Source organism: Ictalurus furcatus, chromosome 29, assembly GCF_023375685.1.
Source record: "Ictalurus furcatus strain D&B chromosome 29, Billie_1.0, whole genome shotgun sequence".
Classification (NCBI taxonomy): Eukaryota; Metazoa; Chordata; class Actinopteri; order Siluriformes; family Ictaluridae; genus Ictalurus; species Ictalurus furcatus.
Window position 1 is genome coordinate 15955392 of NC_071283.1, and position 15561 is coordinate 15970952.

Sequence of the window (15561 nt, forward strand, 5' to 3'; positions counted from 1 at the left end):
AAATCTATAGATAAGTAAATAATACTTCTCACCTCCGTAACGTCATTAAAAATGAAGAACAATTTTGTAAACCATCAAAATGGTGTTTATTATATAGTATTAATGTCGTAAAAATGTTTACCAAAGCAAAAACTATTATTAAGCTAATAATATAGAACTGTCTAGATAACGGCTGGAGTGAGAGTCTCCCACCCTCTGACCTTCTGTAAAAAGAAAACTGAAAACAAAACGCTGTTTTATTTTTTGTACATTTAACAAGTGACACTAAAGTTAAAAAATAAATAAATAAGGACAAAAAGTTACTCTCTTTGATCCAGTCGTTTGTGCCCATGCAGTCTGCTCCTGATGTTTCCTCTGTTGTGGAATAAAGCGTATGATTGACAGCTGAGGTCACGTGACCGGCGCATGGGCGCTTTTGTTTCAGTGGAGAGCTCGAGAACACAGCCAGGGTTAAAGTTTTTATTCTGAAGTCACTCAGTGTGTTATTTAGAGCTGAGAGTGAGAGCATGCGGGAGGAGAGAGAGGAGGAGGAGAAAGAGAGAGGCTCCAGACTCAGAGACACACAGCAGTAGCTGTGTGACCATGATGATGATGATGATGATGGTGGTGGTGGTGAGCTCTGAGAGCTGGAGAGATCAGCTCCAACCCGGCAGCTCTGAACTGGACTGGTGTGAAGGAAATTATCTCATCCACCCCAACATCGCTGAGTTCTACAACACGGTCAGAGACTTTTATTATCACTGTAATATTATTTATTCCTCATACTACACATGCTTCATGTTCTTCTTCTTCTTCTACTACTACTACTTTATTTTACTGATTTAATATTAAACCTTTCCACAAAACTACACTACAATACAAATGTTGGTTTGAACACCCCCCTCCTTTCTTTATTTAGTTTTCTCTCTGTCTATACTTTCTATGATTTAACTTTTTCCTTTCTTCCTCCTTCCTGCGATTTCAGATCAGCAATGTGCTGTTTTTCGTCCTGCCTCCTCTCCTGATGCACTTATTCCGTCAGTATGCAGCATGTTATAACAGTGGGATTTATGTCATATGGTTCCTGCTCATGGTTGTTGGTAAGTGACCTTTAAATACTTTAAATAAATAGAAACGTTTCGATAATCACCGTCTCTTCAATCTGTTCTGTTCGAGGTGTTTGATGGAAAGCTGTGATTCAGACATGTTATGAATTAATGAGACAGTAATGAGCCTAAAAACCTAAAAAAAAAATAAAATAATCATTTTTACAGTTTAAATGATTAAAAGATGGTGTGAACGTGTCTAAACAGAAGCGCTATAGAGGCTCACAAATGTACAACATGGTAGAATTTTTAAATCATCATTAAATGATTGTGATTAAAGTCAACTGAACGTGATTAAATCTTCATTCCTAAATTCCCATTTAAAAAGACTTAAACTGTGTTTTACAGTATTGTCAGGGACAGGAAATGAATCCGATCGCTGGGATGACCCGTCATTTTACAACACAGACTTCAGTCAGACAAGTCAGACAAAAGTATCAGACTTCTTTTTTCAACTTTATTTCACCGAGTGTGACTCTTTTATATAAAAAACAAACAAACAAACAAACAACTTTTAGGACTTTCTGAGCTGTGTGTGTTTGTAACAGTGGAGTTTGTAGATAATGCAGTAACTGTTGGAGACGTTGGTTCCTCAGAGATACGGCCTCCTGCTTCCTCCACTGATAATAAACTCACTTCACGACGCATTTGCAGTTTGTGACATTCATCCACAGAGCTGAAATGTGTAAAGTAAAGAACGTACGGCGAGTGCATGGAGTCAGGATCAGCACGAGATGTTTGTGTATCAGATAACAAGCATTAAACAGGTTCTAGGAGACGATCTCTATCTCCATGGCGGCTCTCGTCAACATCCGAACGGCGCATTGTAAACTTCTGTGTCTCTAACAACATCCTCGGATTCTTTCGTTTCTCTCAGCTTACAAGCAAAAGAGTTAAACTGTGACCTTTAACCTTTACACCATCAGTAAAGAACAATGTTCAAAGGTGATGCAGAACTTTTCTGTTCAGTGAACATCATTAATGATAAGATACACCGTATTCTTTGGAGCCTTAAAGTTTGGGATTTTTGTTATAATTAAACACTGATTGCTACTTTTCCAGGAAGTTTCACTCTCAGAATTAAAGGGTACTAAAACGTACCATTTCTTGTCACTGGTACATCAGACTGACACCTTTTGTACATTTCCTAGAAAGTACATACCTTTAAAATACCTTTAAAGGTAGTTATGATCAAATATATACTTTTGATCTATCTTACACATCAGTATATCCAGTGAAAGATACATATAGAAGATGGCGGCTTATACTTATGTGTAAAGTGAATCGGTTCATTGACCTTCTATTTTTTCCCATCATTAAAGCTGCAGACAGATGGACGTGGATTATAATATGAATGTTAGATGTTATACGTTTTGCTCTCCTAGGCGCGGCCTCGGCGTATTTTCACGCTACACTCAGTTTTATTGGGCAGATGTTGGATGAACTGGCGATCCTCTGGGTGCTGATGTGCGCTTTAGCCATGTGGTTCCCTAAAAGACTCCTGCCCAGAATGTTCCAGAGAAACAGGTACAGACATGAACCCATTTTCAGTATTAATAATATATTATCGTTTCTATAGTAACAGCTCCTTCACCGGGACGTGTACAGTGGACACTTCACGTAAACAGATTTTTACAAAACGTGTGTGATCAGTGATGTGGTGAAATTTCCTGTAATTAGATGTTTATTGACGTTGATGGAAGGAGTCTCCAGTGTCAGCGCTTTGTAACAGTCAGAGTTTAAAAATGTGGAATTGTTCAGCAGGTGTGGCTTTAAGCTGCTGGTGGTTCTGCTGTCGGTCGTCTCCACGTGTTTGGCCTTCGTGAAGCCGAAGCTGAACTCGGTGTGTCTCATGATTCTGGGGTTCCCCTGTACGGTTCTGCTCATCACCGAACTCCACAGGTCAGAGAACCACCACAAACACGCAGCGTGCTCAGAGAACATGATGGAGCGATAAATAAAAGAGGAGAATGAAGAAAAACAACACTTAAACAAGAATAAAGAGTGAGTAGTACAGTACATATCGGAAGGATTGAAAGAAAGAAAGGGAGCTAGAAATGAGGGGAGAAAGCAAAAAAATGGAGAGAGGTAAAAAGATAAGCAATGGAAGGAAATTAAGAAAGAAAGAGACAGATGTAGAGAGAGAGAGAAAGAAGGGAAGAAAGAAAGTATGAGACAAGTAGAGAGAGAAAGAAAAAAACAGAATTAGAGTGAAAGAAAGAAAGAAAAAAGAGAATAAGAGAGAGCAAAAAGACAACAATAAAGAAATAAAGGAAATAAAGAGGTAAAAGAGATAGAATAGACAGAAGTACTGTAGGAAGAAAAAAACATTCAATCAAAAAGGAATATATTATTAAATTACTTGAGTTTAAAATGAATTGTTTTGACTTGAAGAAGAAGCAGTGGTTTTACAGATGATGAAATTGATCAGATTAATTATTATGATTTTTTATGAACTGATGGAGTGGTGAGTTTTTGATGCTGGAGTTAAAGCTGCAGGTCACTGAGTGTTTATCAGATCTGAGACTCGCGCTTATTAATTATCGTCAGTTCTCAGAATGACACACAGATTGTTTTTCAGGAGCTTTGACTCCTGCTCTCGTTCTTCTGCAGCCTGTTTTCCTTTTTCATCATCAGTCATTGTGAAACAGCCTGAATGCATTCACACACACTCACACACACACACACACACTCACACACACACTCACACACACACACACACACTCACACACACACACCCACACTCACACACACACTCACACACACTCACACACACACACACACACACACACACACACACTCACACACACACTCACAAACACACACACACACACACACACACACACACTCACACACACACACACACACACACACACACACACACACACACACACTCACACACACACACACTCACACACACACACACACACACACACACACACTCACACACACACATTCTCACACACACACCCACAAACACACTCACACACACACACACACAAACACACACACGGCCAGCTGCTGTGCGTTCGTGTCCAGTTTCTGAGCGATGATGGTCTGAACTTCTGCCTCGACCTCCGACTGATAAACACGCAATCCTGAGAGACAGTTCTTCAGAAAGAAGAAAAAGTATTTATGTTCTTGGTTTTTATAAACCAGTTATAATAAACTCTGTCTCTCTCTCTCTCTCTCTCTCTCTCTCTCTCTCTCTCTGTGTGTGTGTGTGTGTTTTCTGGGCTCAGGTGTGAGAACCAGCGTGTGTATAAACTAGGTTTAATCTCGGCTGTGTGGTGGACTCTCGCTCTTCTGTGCTGGATCAGTGACAGGATCTTCTGTGAAATCTGGTCCAACATGAACTTCCCCTACTTACACTGTGTTTGGTACGGTCCAGTTTATTGGATTTGTTTATAAGTCATTACAGTAAATTCAGCACTGGTTTTCCCTGTTTTAAACCTTCATGATAGGACGCACACTGTGAGATAATCATAAGAGGGTTTTAAAAACACTTTAGTGTGTACTTTGTGTTTGTGTAAAATATACTTTAGTCCTGGATTCTCTGTGTGCTGATTGGCTGAGCACTAAAAGGGGCGTGACCTGGGCAAGAACAGCACATCTGGACAACAGTGATGGCTGAAAACTAATACAAGCTCCAGTATTTGAAAGAAAGAAAGAAAGAAATGAGGGAAAGCAGGAAGAAACAGAAAGTAGAAAACCAGCAAGAAAGAAAAATGAGAAGAGGGAAGAGAAAGAAAGAAAAAAGAGAAACAATCACAGGAAACAGAAAAGAAAAAAAATAAGGAAAAAGAGGTAAAAGAATGTAAAAGGCAGAAAAGGATCAATGAAAAGGAAAGATAGACAGAAAAGAAGGAAGGGAAGAAAGAAAGAACGAGTATGAAGAAAGAGAAGGAAAGACAGATAAAGAATTAAAGAATATCTCATCATGTAAATGTAAAGTTTAGGTTTTGTTTTGTTTCCGTTTGTAAAGCTGGAGTTTCTTTTTTAAATCTAAACACTTTGTTTTGTGTCATAAATGAAATGAAGATATTTATTTCCAGTTAAAATCCTGAGGTCTGACTGAGTGTTTATTTCAGGCACATTCTCATCTGTGTGGCCTCGTACCTGGGCTGTGTGTGTTTTGCGTATTTCGATGCTGTAAGCGAGGTTCCAGAGCGAGAACCGGTGCTTCGGTTCTGGCCCAGCGAGCGTTGGGCTTTCATCGGTGTTCCTTACATCACTCTTCTGAACACACACCGAAAATCCTGTAACAAAACGTCATAAAGTCTCAGGAAGAGCGTTTACACGGAGGAGGGTGAAGGTGTGAAAGGGCAGTGACACAGTGACGTGGAGAAAGAAGTCATCAGACATAAAAATGACGCAGGATGATGTGAGATGATGTGAGATGATGTGAGGTGATGTGAGATGATGTGAGATGTGAGATGAAGTGAGATGATGTGAGATGATGTGAGATGATGTGAGATGTGAGATGATGTGAGATGATGTGAGATGATGTGAGATGTGAGATGATGATGTGAGATGTGAGATGATGTGAGATGTGAGATGATGATGTGAGATGAAGTGAGATGATGTGAGATGTGAGATGAAGTGAGATGATGTGAGATGATGTGAGATGAAGTGAGATGATGTGAGATGATGTGAGATGATGTGAGGTGATGTGAGATGAAGTGAGATGATGTGAGATGATGTGAGATGTGAGATGATGATGTGAGATGATGTGAGATGTGAGATGATGATGTGAGATGAAGTGAGATGATGTGAGATGATGTGAGATGATGTGAGATGTGAGATGATGATGTGAGATGATGTGAGATGATGATGTGAGATGAAGTGAGATGATGTGAGATGAAGTGAGATGATGTGAGGTGATGTGAGATGATGTGAGATGAAGTGAGATGATGTGAGATGATGTGAGATGATGTGAGATGTGAGATGATGATGTGAGATGATGTGAGATGATGTGAGATGATGTGAGATGAAGTGAGATGATGTGAGATGATGTGAGATGATGTGAGATGTGAGATGATGATGTGAGATGAAGTGAGATGATGTGAGATGATGTGAGATGATGAAGTGAGATGAAGTGAGATGAAGTGAGATGAAGTGAGATGATGTGAGATGTGAGATGATGATGTGAGATGATGTGAGGTGATGTGAGATGAAGTGAGATGATGTGAGATGAAGTGAGATGAAGTGAGATGATGTGAGGTGATGTGAGATGAAGTGAGATGATGTGAGATGATGTGAGGTGATGTGAGTGGAAGTGAGATGAAGTGAGATGATGTGAGATGATGTGAGGTGATGTGAGTGGAAGTGAGATGATGTGAGATGATGTGAGATGTGAGATGAAGTGAGATGATGTGAGATGATGTGAGATGTGAGATGATGTGAGGTGATGTGAGATGAAGTGAGATGAAGTGAGATGAAGTGAGATGATGTGAGATGATGTGAGATGTGAGATGATGATGTGAGATGATGTGAGGTGATGTGAGATGAAGTGAGATGATGTGAGATGAAGTGAGATGAAGTGAGATGATGTGAGATGATGTGAGGTGATGTGAGTGGAAGTGAGATGAAGTGAGATGATGTGAGATGATGTGAGTGGAAGTGAGATGATGTGAGATGATGTGAGATGTGAGATGAAGTGAGATGATGTGAGATGATGTGAGATGTGAGATGATGTGAGGTGATGTGAGATGAAGTGAGATGATGTGAGGTGATGTGAGATGAAGTGAGATGATGTGAGGTGATGTGAGATGAAGTGAGATGATGTGAGATGATGTGAGATGTGAGATGATGTGAGATGATGTGAGATGTGAGATGATGATGTGAGATGATGTGAGATGTGAGATGTGAGATGAAGTGAGATGAAGTAGGATGAAGTGAGATGATGTAAGCAGTCTACCTCATGCCCCAGTTTCTTCTTAAAATCCTGACAGTGCGATGGATGCTTTAAACGCACAATTCATATTTGATAAAGCTATTAATATTTTTAAAAACTTATGAACTTTTATTAATGTTTACATTGTGTCATGTGTCAATAATAAAATAATTTTATCCAGATTTGGTTCCTTTTTAACAAAAAAATGGTGATTTTTTCTTGCCGATGTAGGCTAGTGTGTAAATTTCTAAAGAGAGATCATTATTATTTTCATTGTTGATGTTTTTTTTTAACAAATGTTGTGTACATTCCCTTTCTGTAAGAGGTAAACAATTTGTGTGTGTGTGTGTGTGTGTGTGTGTGCGTGTGTGTGTGTGTGTGTGTGTGAGTGTGTGCGTGTGTGTGTGTGTGTGTGTGTTTGGCGATTCCATGTTCACTGATCATTTCCAGCACTTTTACAGACGTGAAATCAGGAATATTTTATAGTTGACACGTTCTGTCTAAACATCAGAACTTCCTGTTGGGGCTTTAAAACATCTACAACCTGTTAGTTAGATTTCTCATTGATCCAGTTATTAGCGATAAATTATTTTACAGAAATATTCACATGAACACAATTCACAAGATTTGTAGGAGGAATAGTGAAAAAACAGTTTTTAACAAAATCCAAGATGGCTGAAAATTAGGCAGAAATTGATGTCATAGTGTCCACTGAACTCCAAATTTTGACCTGTTGGTGGCGCTAGAGCTTTGGGAGCTTGGGGCCCAGATTTGCTGTATTTGTAGCGGAATGTGTCCTGAAGCTGTGTGCCAAATTTCACAGCTTTTTTACCACACGGTTCTATGGGCTGCCATAGACACCCTAGCCAGAAGAATAATAATAATAAGGAGAAACAGAATCTGTAGAAAAACAATACAAATTGTTTGTGCTCATTCAAAATAGCATTTGTGAGAAAAGGCACTGAGTTCAGGCAAGGACATCCAGACATCAGCAAGTTTCCAGCTAGAGCATAGCTTTATTATACTGTTTGGAAAATACAAGAACATTTGCTTATGTTTAATTTCTTTAACACACTCTCATTCGCTCGGCATGCACCACCGTGTCGTCATGTTTTGTTTACTTTGCCACATGTGTGTTGTTTTTGTTTACGTCCTGTCTCCATTGCTGTCCTGTCATTGGTTGTCTCCCTTTAAACCCTTGTGTACAAAGTATACGCTCAGGTGTGCCTCAGCACCTGACGATACCAAGTCTGTTTCTGTGTCTGTTTAACTGGCTTGACCTTGCTTTGTTCTTGCACCATTGTTATTATTCCTTGTCTAGTTTTGTCCTGTTTGTAGATGGCGTGGCCTAAGCGTGCTTATTGTCTCTGATTCAACCTACTGATTTGGATTTGTCTGCCTGTCTCTCTTTAATAAACGCTTTCCCTGCACATGTATCCGTCTCAACTTCCATTACAAAACACTCAGATGCTATCTCGTGGAAGTTTCATACTTGTTTTATGAATCACTCTCTATCGAGATGTCCAGAATTTTACACTGATCTCAAATGTACAATTACTCATTTAGCAGACGCTTTTATCCAAAGCGACTTACACATGAGGAAATACTCAAATAACTGAGTTTGTGATTTTCTTTTATTCAGTGTAAATATCTCTGAATTATTTTTTTGCTTGTTTCTTTGAAATCTTATTAAAATCAGAATGTTCTGGGTTAAACACATGTAATTAATCAAGTGACTAATAGCAGGAATAAAGATAAATCATTCATAGACAAGTTATGAAACAACACATCACACACACTAATCTATGGCCATTTGGATCAACCAGCATTTGTTGTGTTTGTTTTGTGTGTTTAATTTGGTTGCTTGTTATTTCAGTCTGTGTGAACTGACAGGAAACTCTGTAAAGGGCTATAATATTTATTCAAATTCAAACTCATTTAGTTTGTTGGAATATCTGTAGTGAAAGTGTCATTGCACTGTATGCTTCACCTGGGGGACTGGATTTGAAGCGATATATTATAATAAAGTTCACACAGTTCAAATTATATGGATTTTAAGATTAAAAAAAAAAAATGTTTATGAAACTTCTCCTAAAATTTGATTGGGCAGTTAACAGTAATTATACAATCTATAATTTTCATTAAAGTTTTAAACCATAAACCAAAACTTTCCTTATTAGAAAGGGTTTAGAGCTTAGTAGAACCCTGTAGAGAAGTTAAGATCACTTAGTTATTCAACAAACCTTTAACAAACCACAGAAAAATATATTTTTTGGAAAGAATCAAGAAGCTAAATGTTACACTTACTCAGTTAATACATTCATACATTCTTAGAAAAGAGTTCTTGAATGGTTATTGAAGGGTTTATTGGATAATGAAGTGTCCTGTATAACCCTAGCCTAACCCTAACCCTAGGGAATGGTTCTTGAAGGATCTTCTATATGGATAGGACTTTTGGAGTGTTAATAACAATGTTGTTTTTTTCTGCTCAGCTTGGCACCTCAATCTATCTTCACAGGGATATTACACAATGTCTGGTTTTATTATCATAGTAGTGTGGTCATTTGCTTGTGCAGTCAGTCTTTATAAATATCTCAGAAATGTTGATTTGCATGTTAGAGATTTTAATATATCACAGTCATCAGGTATAAAGTGATAATGTAGAAGGGTTTTGGATCACTTATGCTTCAGCATGATGCTGTGATGTAACCTCTTTAATAGTCTACATATTTATATTATATAGAGCCTCAGGTCTGAGACCAGAGAGTCTCTCACAGGTACGTGGAACTTCTAATAAAACTGTCTACTCTGGCATCCCGTCCACTACCGGATACAGAAAATACATTAGCATGACACAATTGGCCTTATTATTATTATTATTATTATTGTTGTTGTTGTTGTTGTTGTTGTTGTTTATTTTATTTTTTAAAATCCAGATATGAGACTTCAGAATTCTGCAGTGTTCTGCTGAATTTTAATGATAAAGAGATCAAATCATTGACATGGTGAAGTTTTCTGTAACAGTCAGAGGTAATGCTTTATCCTTAAAGTTACAGGAAACATCACCAGGAAATAGTTTGCACTTTGCAGTTTCTTGGTAACACTGACATGGTCGTGGTAAATGTATTTTTTTTTTTTGTCTTATAAACTTCAAGCGTGAGAAAAAACAAGAGTCTGGTAAAGGAATGACTGTTTATAGCTGCTATAATGTAAATCAGAACAAGAACGAACTGTTTTGCCAATACTGAATGTTACTGAAATAACATATGATGTGTTGTTCTGTAATAAACTTAAAATGAGAAATCGTGTGGAATAAGAGGAATAAAGCACTTTGGGCCATGCTGTTATAGGACAATAATCCTAAGTATTATAATTATTATATCATGATATTATATCATAATAATCCTTAAACTTCAGGGTGGTAACAGTAACTCCACTTCATCACAGCAGCACACATTCAACACATGTCTTATATCGTTATTCATAGTATTAATACAATAATACTCCTATTTTGCATTAGTCTGTCGTGCTGTGCGTTACCTCAGTACGAATTTATTTAAAAGCACACCACTGTGACATTAACTTCTTATCTACTCTTTTAGCCACCTGGAACTTCCTGTCCTCTGTAAGACGATGAATAAAACAAAGCTGACTCCACTGATTCTGGATTTTTCATCATCCATTATTATGTCCATCGAGAACATCAACTTCTGTGTGGGACTTCCTCTAAACATCGGTGTCATCTTCATCTTGACCCGAGCTGGAGGACTGGGTGGGTCTCTGATTTTCCCGCTGAGCCAAGTTGCATCCGAAATCCTCTTTGCCATCCCAGCACCTCTCATTCTCCTCTGTTATGTGAACTTTGAAAGCCTCTGCCTTTATTATCCGATATTATTTATTATTGGCACCTGTATGATGTCTCGCTTCCTGCTCCAGTGGTGTGTATGTTTTGAGCGCTACGTGGCAGTCGTCCACCCGGTTACCTTCCTAAAGTATAAAGCGATGAAGTATCGGTTAGCAATCTCAGTCATTATATGGATTCAATCGTTCATAAATGGCGCTGTGTCCATGCTTAGGTTTTCAGACCTTCCCTACAATATTTTTGGAATTTTGTACGTCATGATTCTAGGCGGGATGCTTTTTTGCAGTTTCTCTCTCCTCAGAGGTCTGAGGAGACCAGGACCAGGAGCGAGGGAAAGGGATGATGGCGGGGTGAGCATTGCCAAAAAAAAGGCTTTCAAAGTGGTTTCCTTAAACCTCCTGATATTTTTGATCCAAACAGTCCCAGTAAGTGTAGCATTGACCGTTAAAAATATGTTGTCTGATGATGACTTCTCTTTGGCTCTCATGATTAGTATGAATATTAATATCACTATAAGTTTAATGCAGCCAGTCTTATTTTTATACCAGAACGGCAAACTGACATGCATGAGGTGAGGTTAAGTGGAGACACAGTGATCCTCATACACACTTAAATTCGGTGAGATATTTCAGCAAGACAAAAAGCAGATAAAATAACTAACTTTTGATTGCTTTATTTTGAGTATAACATTTACAGTAAACTGAATGCTCTTTGCTGGATAATAACTGGTTTAATATAGTTTCAATCCAGAAGAAGCTATCAATATGGCCTAGGAACATTTCTGTGTCTATTTATTTATTTATTTATTTATTTATTTATTTTAAATGCAGTGACCAAGGAATAAACATGAAAATGCAAAGTAGAACATGTAATTCTGACCCCAGCCCTTCCATTACCACCCTGGTTACAGTATACTATTAGTAAAGGTGTACTACACTATTACAGGACTTCATGATCCTCAGACCAAAACAAAGTACAAAGACAAGACCAACAATAAACAGTTATTCATACACTATGTGTCCAGAATTATGTACACCCAGACCAATCCGTCTTGATCAGACTCAGAACGTTTTTAGTCAGGCTATGTGACTTTTATGTGCTATGTGTTTCAGCACTCAGCGTTCCCGCTCTGTGAGTTTGTGTGGTCTACTGCTTCATGGCTGAGCTGTTGTTGCTCCGACACACATTCATTTCATAATAATGTCACTTGCAGTTCTTACAGTTGACAGAGGCAGATCTAACAGGGCAGAAATTTCACCAAAGAGCTCTTCAGTATGACCCATTCTACTGCCAGTGTTTGTCTATGGAGATTGCATGGCTAAAGACTTGATTTTATGCACCTGTTAGCAATGGGTTTGGCTGAACCATCTGAGTTCAATAACTAGCAGTGGTGTCCACATACTTTTGGTCATATAGTGTATAAACAAACAAAACTGTATTTTTTTTTCTGTAAGTAAGTCATGCTAACACTTTTGCTAGCCAGCTGTTTTAAACTAACTTGCACTTGTCATTTGTAATATACAAAAGAGATTTAATTCTCAGAATCTTTTTTTCCAGACATGTTTTAGTTTTGTTTGTGTTTGTGACTGTTTAATCTTAAAACATTTAAAATAAAGAATTCTGAGTTATGTAATCATTGACTACAGATGCCTGAAACCCTTAAAGTTTTACTTTAATCTCTACTGCACTTGAATAAATGTGTTATATCTGCGAGTCCAAACTGGACCTGAACAATATCTTTGAACTCATTTGGATCTGGGGAAGTGACAAGTGGAATACCTTTCTACAAGCGTAAGGTTTTATTATGAATATTTGGTTATGCTATTTGGCTTGGACAGGGACATCCAGCATTTCAGGACAGTGATGATGTCTTCCATGGTGCTGTTCCTGCGCTACAGGTTTGTTGTGGTCCTTAGTCATGTACTGGATCCACTGGGGAAATTCTACATCCTCGTTTGGTCACAGATTTCCATTTTTGTAGTTGAAGTTTATTTATTCGTTTTGAATGTTACAATAATTGAAATAAACTGATGTAAAACAAATGTTGAAATTATCAATAAACTACTAAGCGATTTTACACTGTAAATGAATAGAGCACAGCTAAACAGGCCAAAGAAGATGAAGAAGATCTAAAGACTGTGTGCTCCCAGCAGACCACACCATCTCATTGAACACCTGTGGCGTTATCATGTTGTTTCTCCTGTAGAGGGCGCACAGACTCCAGAAAACAAATAAGTAAAACAGACAATATGAACAAAATGTTAAAAAAATAAAAAATAAAATAAATCTTCTAGCCTGGAGGAGCATCAAAGGAGAATAGAGGTTACACTGGGACCATTTTAATGAGATACTCAAACACAGGCTGTATGTGAAGACAGAAAATATTTCCTTCCTAAGATATCTAGGAGAGTACACCTGGAGAAAAGCTATGCTCCAGAACTGAAATGAATCTCTAACCTGCCACTCCCATGTGTGGATGAAGTGGATGCCTCTGAGGTACTGTAGAAGTTCTGCAGTTGTAGATCTTCTCCCCTCTCTTTGATAGGACAGAGTAGTAATCATGAACTGCAATAATTCAACAGCTCGTCTGAACTTTGGAGTCTTCTACACATCTTAAAAATGCACATGATTAACAATATGTTGCTCATTTCCATGTAATATAATATATAACTATAGAACTATAAATGACTGCAAGAAAAAAAGGTATTTATTCGTTTATTTAATAATATACACATTTTTAACAGGTAAAGAGAATAATAATAATAATAATAATAATAATAATAATAATAATAATAATAATAAGTCCTCCTCATCATCATAATGCTTCATTTATATAATGCCTTTCCAGAGCTCAAGGACTTTTGACTTTGTACATATACATATGGACAAAAAAGAAAGTATTCATAAGCATGTACTCGTATTTACAGCAGAATACAGAGTGAATACATGGGAGAAAACTTTGAAAAAGAACTCACACCAATATACATCTATCACACATCTAAACACACCTTAACGCACACCTAAACACACACTCATTAAAATCATTTAAAAAGCCATGAAACCACATGATTGATGGACACCATAATTACCAGGCTCTACAGAGTACCACTTCCTTAGAGTAATATTCCTCACAGGTACATTGTTTATGGAACAGACAGGAGTACGGGCATTAAGCCGACTCAAGGGCTAATTTGTTTGAAAATACCCATACCCAGCCCTGTACCCATACCCAATGCTTTTTTAAATGAGCCATGTTTTATGCCATACATGAATACATGAATCAGGTAAATGCCGTTCAGAAGAACCACCTTTACCATCTCAAGTCTTTCTGTTTGTAACTGACTCATTTTACAGCTAAATGACACAGTGGGCGTGGCCGAGTGTGTACTGTGGACAGAGAGAGGGCGGGTCAAACCGGCAGGTAACGCGTAATGATTCTCACCTGTGTGTTATCAGCCTGAGTTTACTTATATGTCTTTTTGTGCCTTCAGCGTCTCCCGTCACCTGTAAGAGTTTCTCAGTCAGTGTGTAAGTGAAAGCAGTCTAAAGGGAATGGATCGTTTACTAATAAGATCTCTCACAGATATAAATAATGTGTAATTTCTCTCTCACCAGTGAAAAACAGGAGAAAGAGAATCAGATTCATGACAGATGAGAATCTGTAGAGCATTAAAACAAATGTAACAATGAAATGTGTCTAAAGTGTAAAAATGTAGTTTATAATAATGATCCAGTACAAAATGATAGAGATGTGATCAAGCAGGGAGGAAAGCAATAACTATTAATGTGAAGTCCATTAAATCGACTAAACATCCATAGCATCACTGCAGAGAGAAAGGGTTTCATTAGAGACTTTATTACTCTTAGGATATTTTTCTTTATATGGGACTCACTTTAGCCTTCAATAATTCATTAAAAACAATAATGTAGGCATACAATCATATGTAAAACTTCTAACCCTAGTAACAAATAATATCTGGAGACATGAACACTTTCAGAGCAACTCACCAGATCTAAAATGGATGACTGCACATCAGGGTCAAACACACTCCCATCAGACTTCACCTGCAGTCTCACTATCTGCTGTTCCCTCACTGGAATAACTGGAAATTACTGACTTTGTAGCTGGAGTTCAGTGTGTACTGAAGCACGTTGTGGATCATCACACGGGTCTAGGTAAAACACTGGATTAGTTCATGAAAGATTTGTGTTACCAAGAAATGAATAATAAATAAATAAATAAATTGGTTTGGTGCTCTGCTGTCTCATGGGTGTGGTCATTTACTCAGTATTGTCCATTGTAAGGATCTTTCTCTTCTGCAAAATATCACACACATTTCACATGTGAAGAGATGTTTTTACACATGTTCGGAAACGTTTCTGAACTTTCTGAAGCTGTCTGAAATCTTACCCAGTCTTGAGCACTTTCAATGGTTGCCAGGTCAGTGTATTTTTACACAGTGTATTTTTACCCTGCATCTTCATGATCAAGTAAAATTTAAGATGGACTTGTCGTAGGATGGATACAGCGACTAGTACAGCAGCTGTTGGTGATGTTGGCAGATTAAGGTTTCATTCAAAGACTAATCTGAGATTTCTTTAGCATCAAATACGAAAAATGCATTCCTTAAAAATCTTTGCTGTTTTTGGCTAAATTATTGCAGCAAAGCGGCTTCTGGCTGCCAGAAGGTCTTTTCCAAGTCTTTTTGCTTTCATCT

The 15561-nt window shown here is 37.9% G+C and overlaps 2 protein-coding genes across 2 annotated transcripts; one reads left to right on the forward strand and one right to left on the reverse strand.

The window, feature by feature from the left end:
- The first annotated feature begins 39 nt into the window (after positions 1–39).
- On the forward strand, positions 40–5563 carry LOC128604457 (alkaline ceramidase 2). Its single transcript, XM_053619592.1, has 6 exons — positions 40–720; positions 965–1079; positions 2471–2612; positions 2850–2987; positions 4328–4465; positions 5177–5563. The coding sequence occupies exons 1-6, from the start codon at positions 583–585 to the stop codon at positions 5361–5363; spliced, it is 858 nt and encodes a 285-aa protein (XP_053475567.1). The 5' UTR covers positions 40–582; the 3' UTR covers positions 5364–5563.
- Positions 5381–10808, reverse strand: LOC128604058 (histidine-rich protein PFHRP-II-like). Its single transcript, XM_053618831.1, has 3 exons — positions 10635–10808; positions 6204–7032; positions 5381–6150 (listed from the first exon to the last, which is right to left on the reverse strand). The coding sequence occupies exons 1-3, from the start codon at positions 10806–10808 to the stop codon at positions 5381–5383; spliced, it is 1773 nt and encodes a 590-aa protein (XP_053474806.1).
- Positions 10809–15561: the final 4753 nt, after the last annotated feature.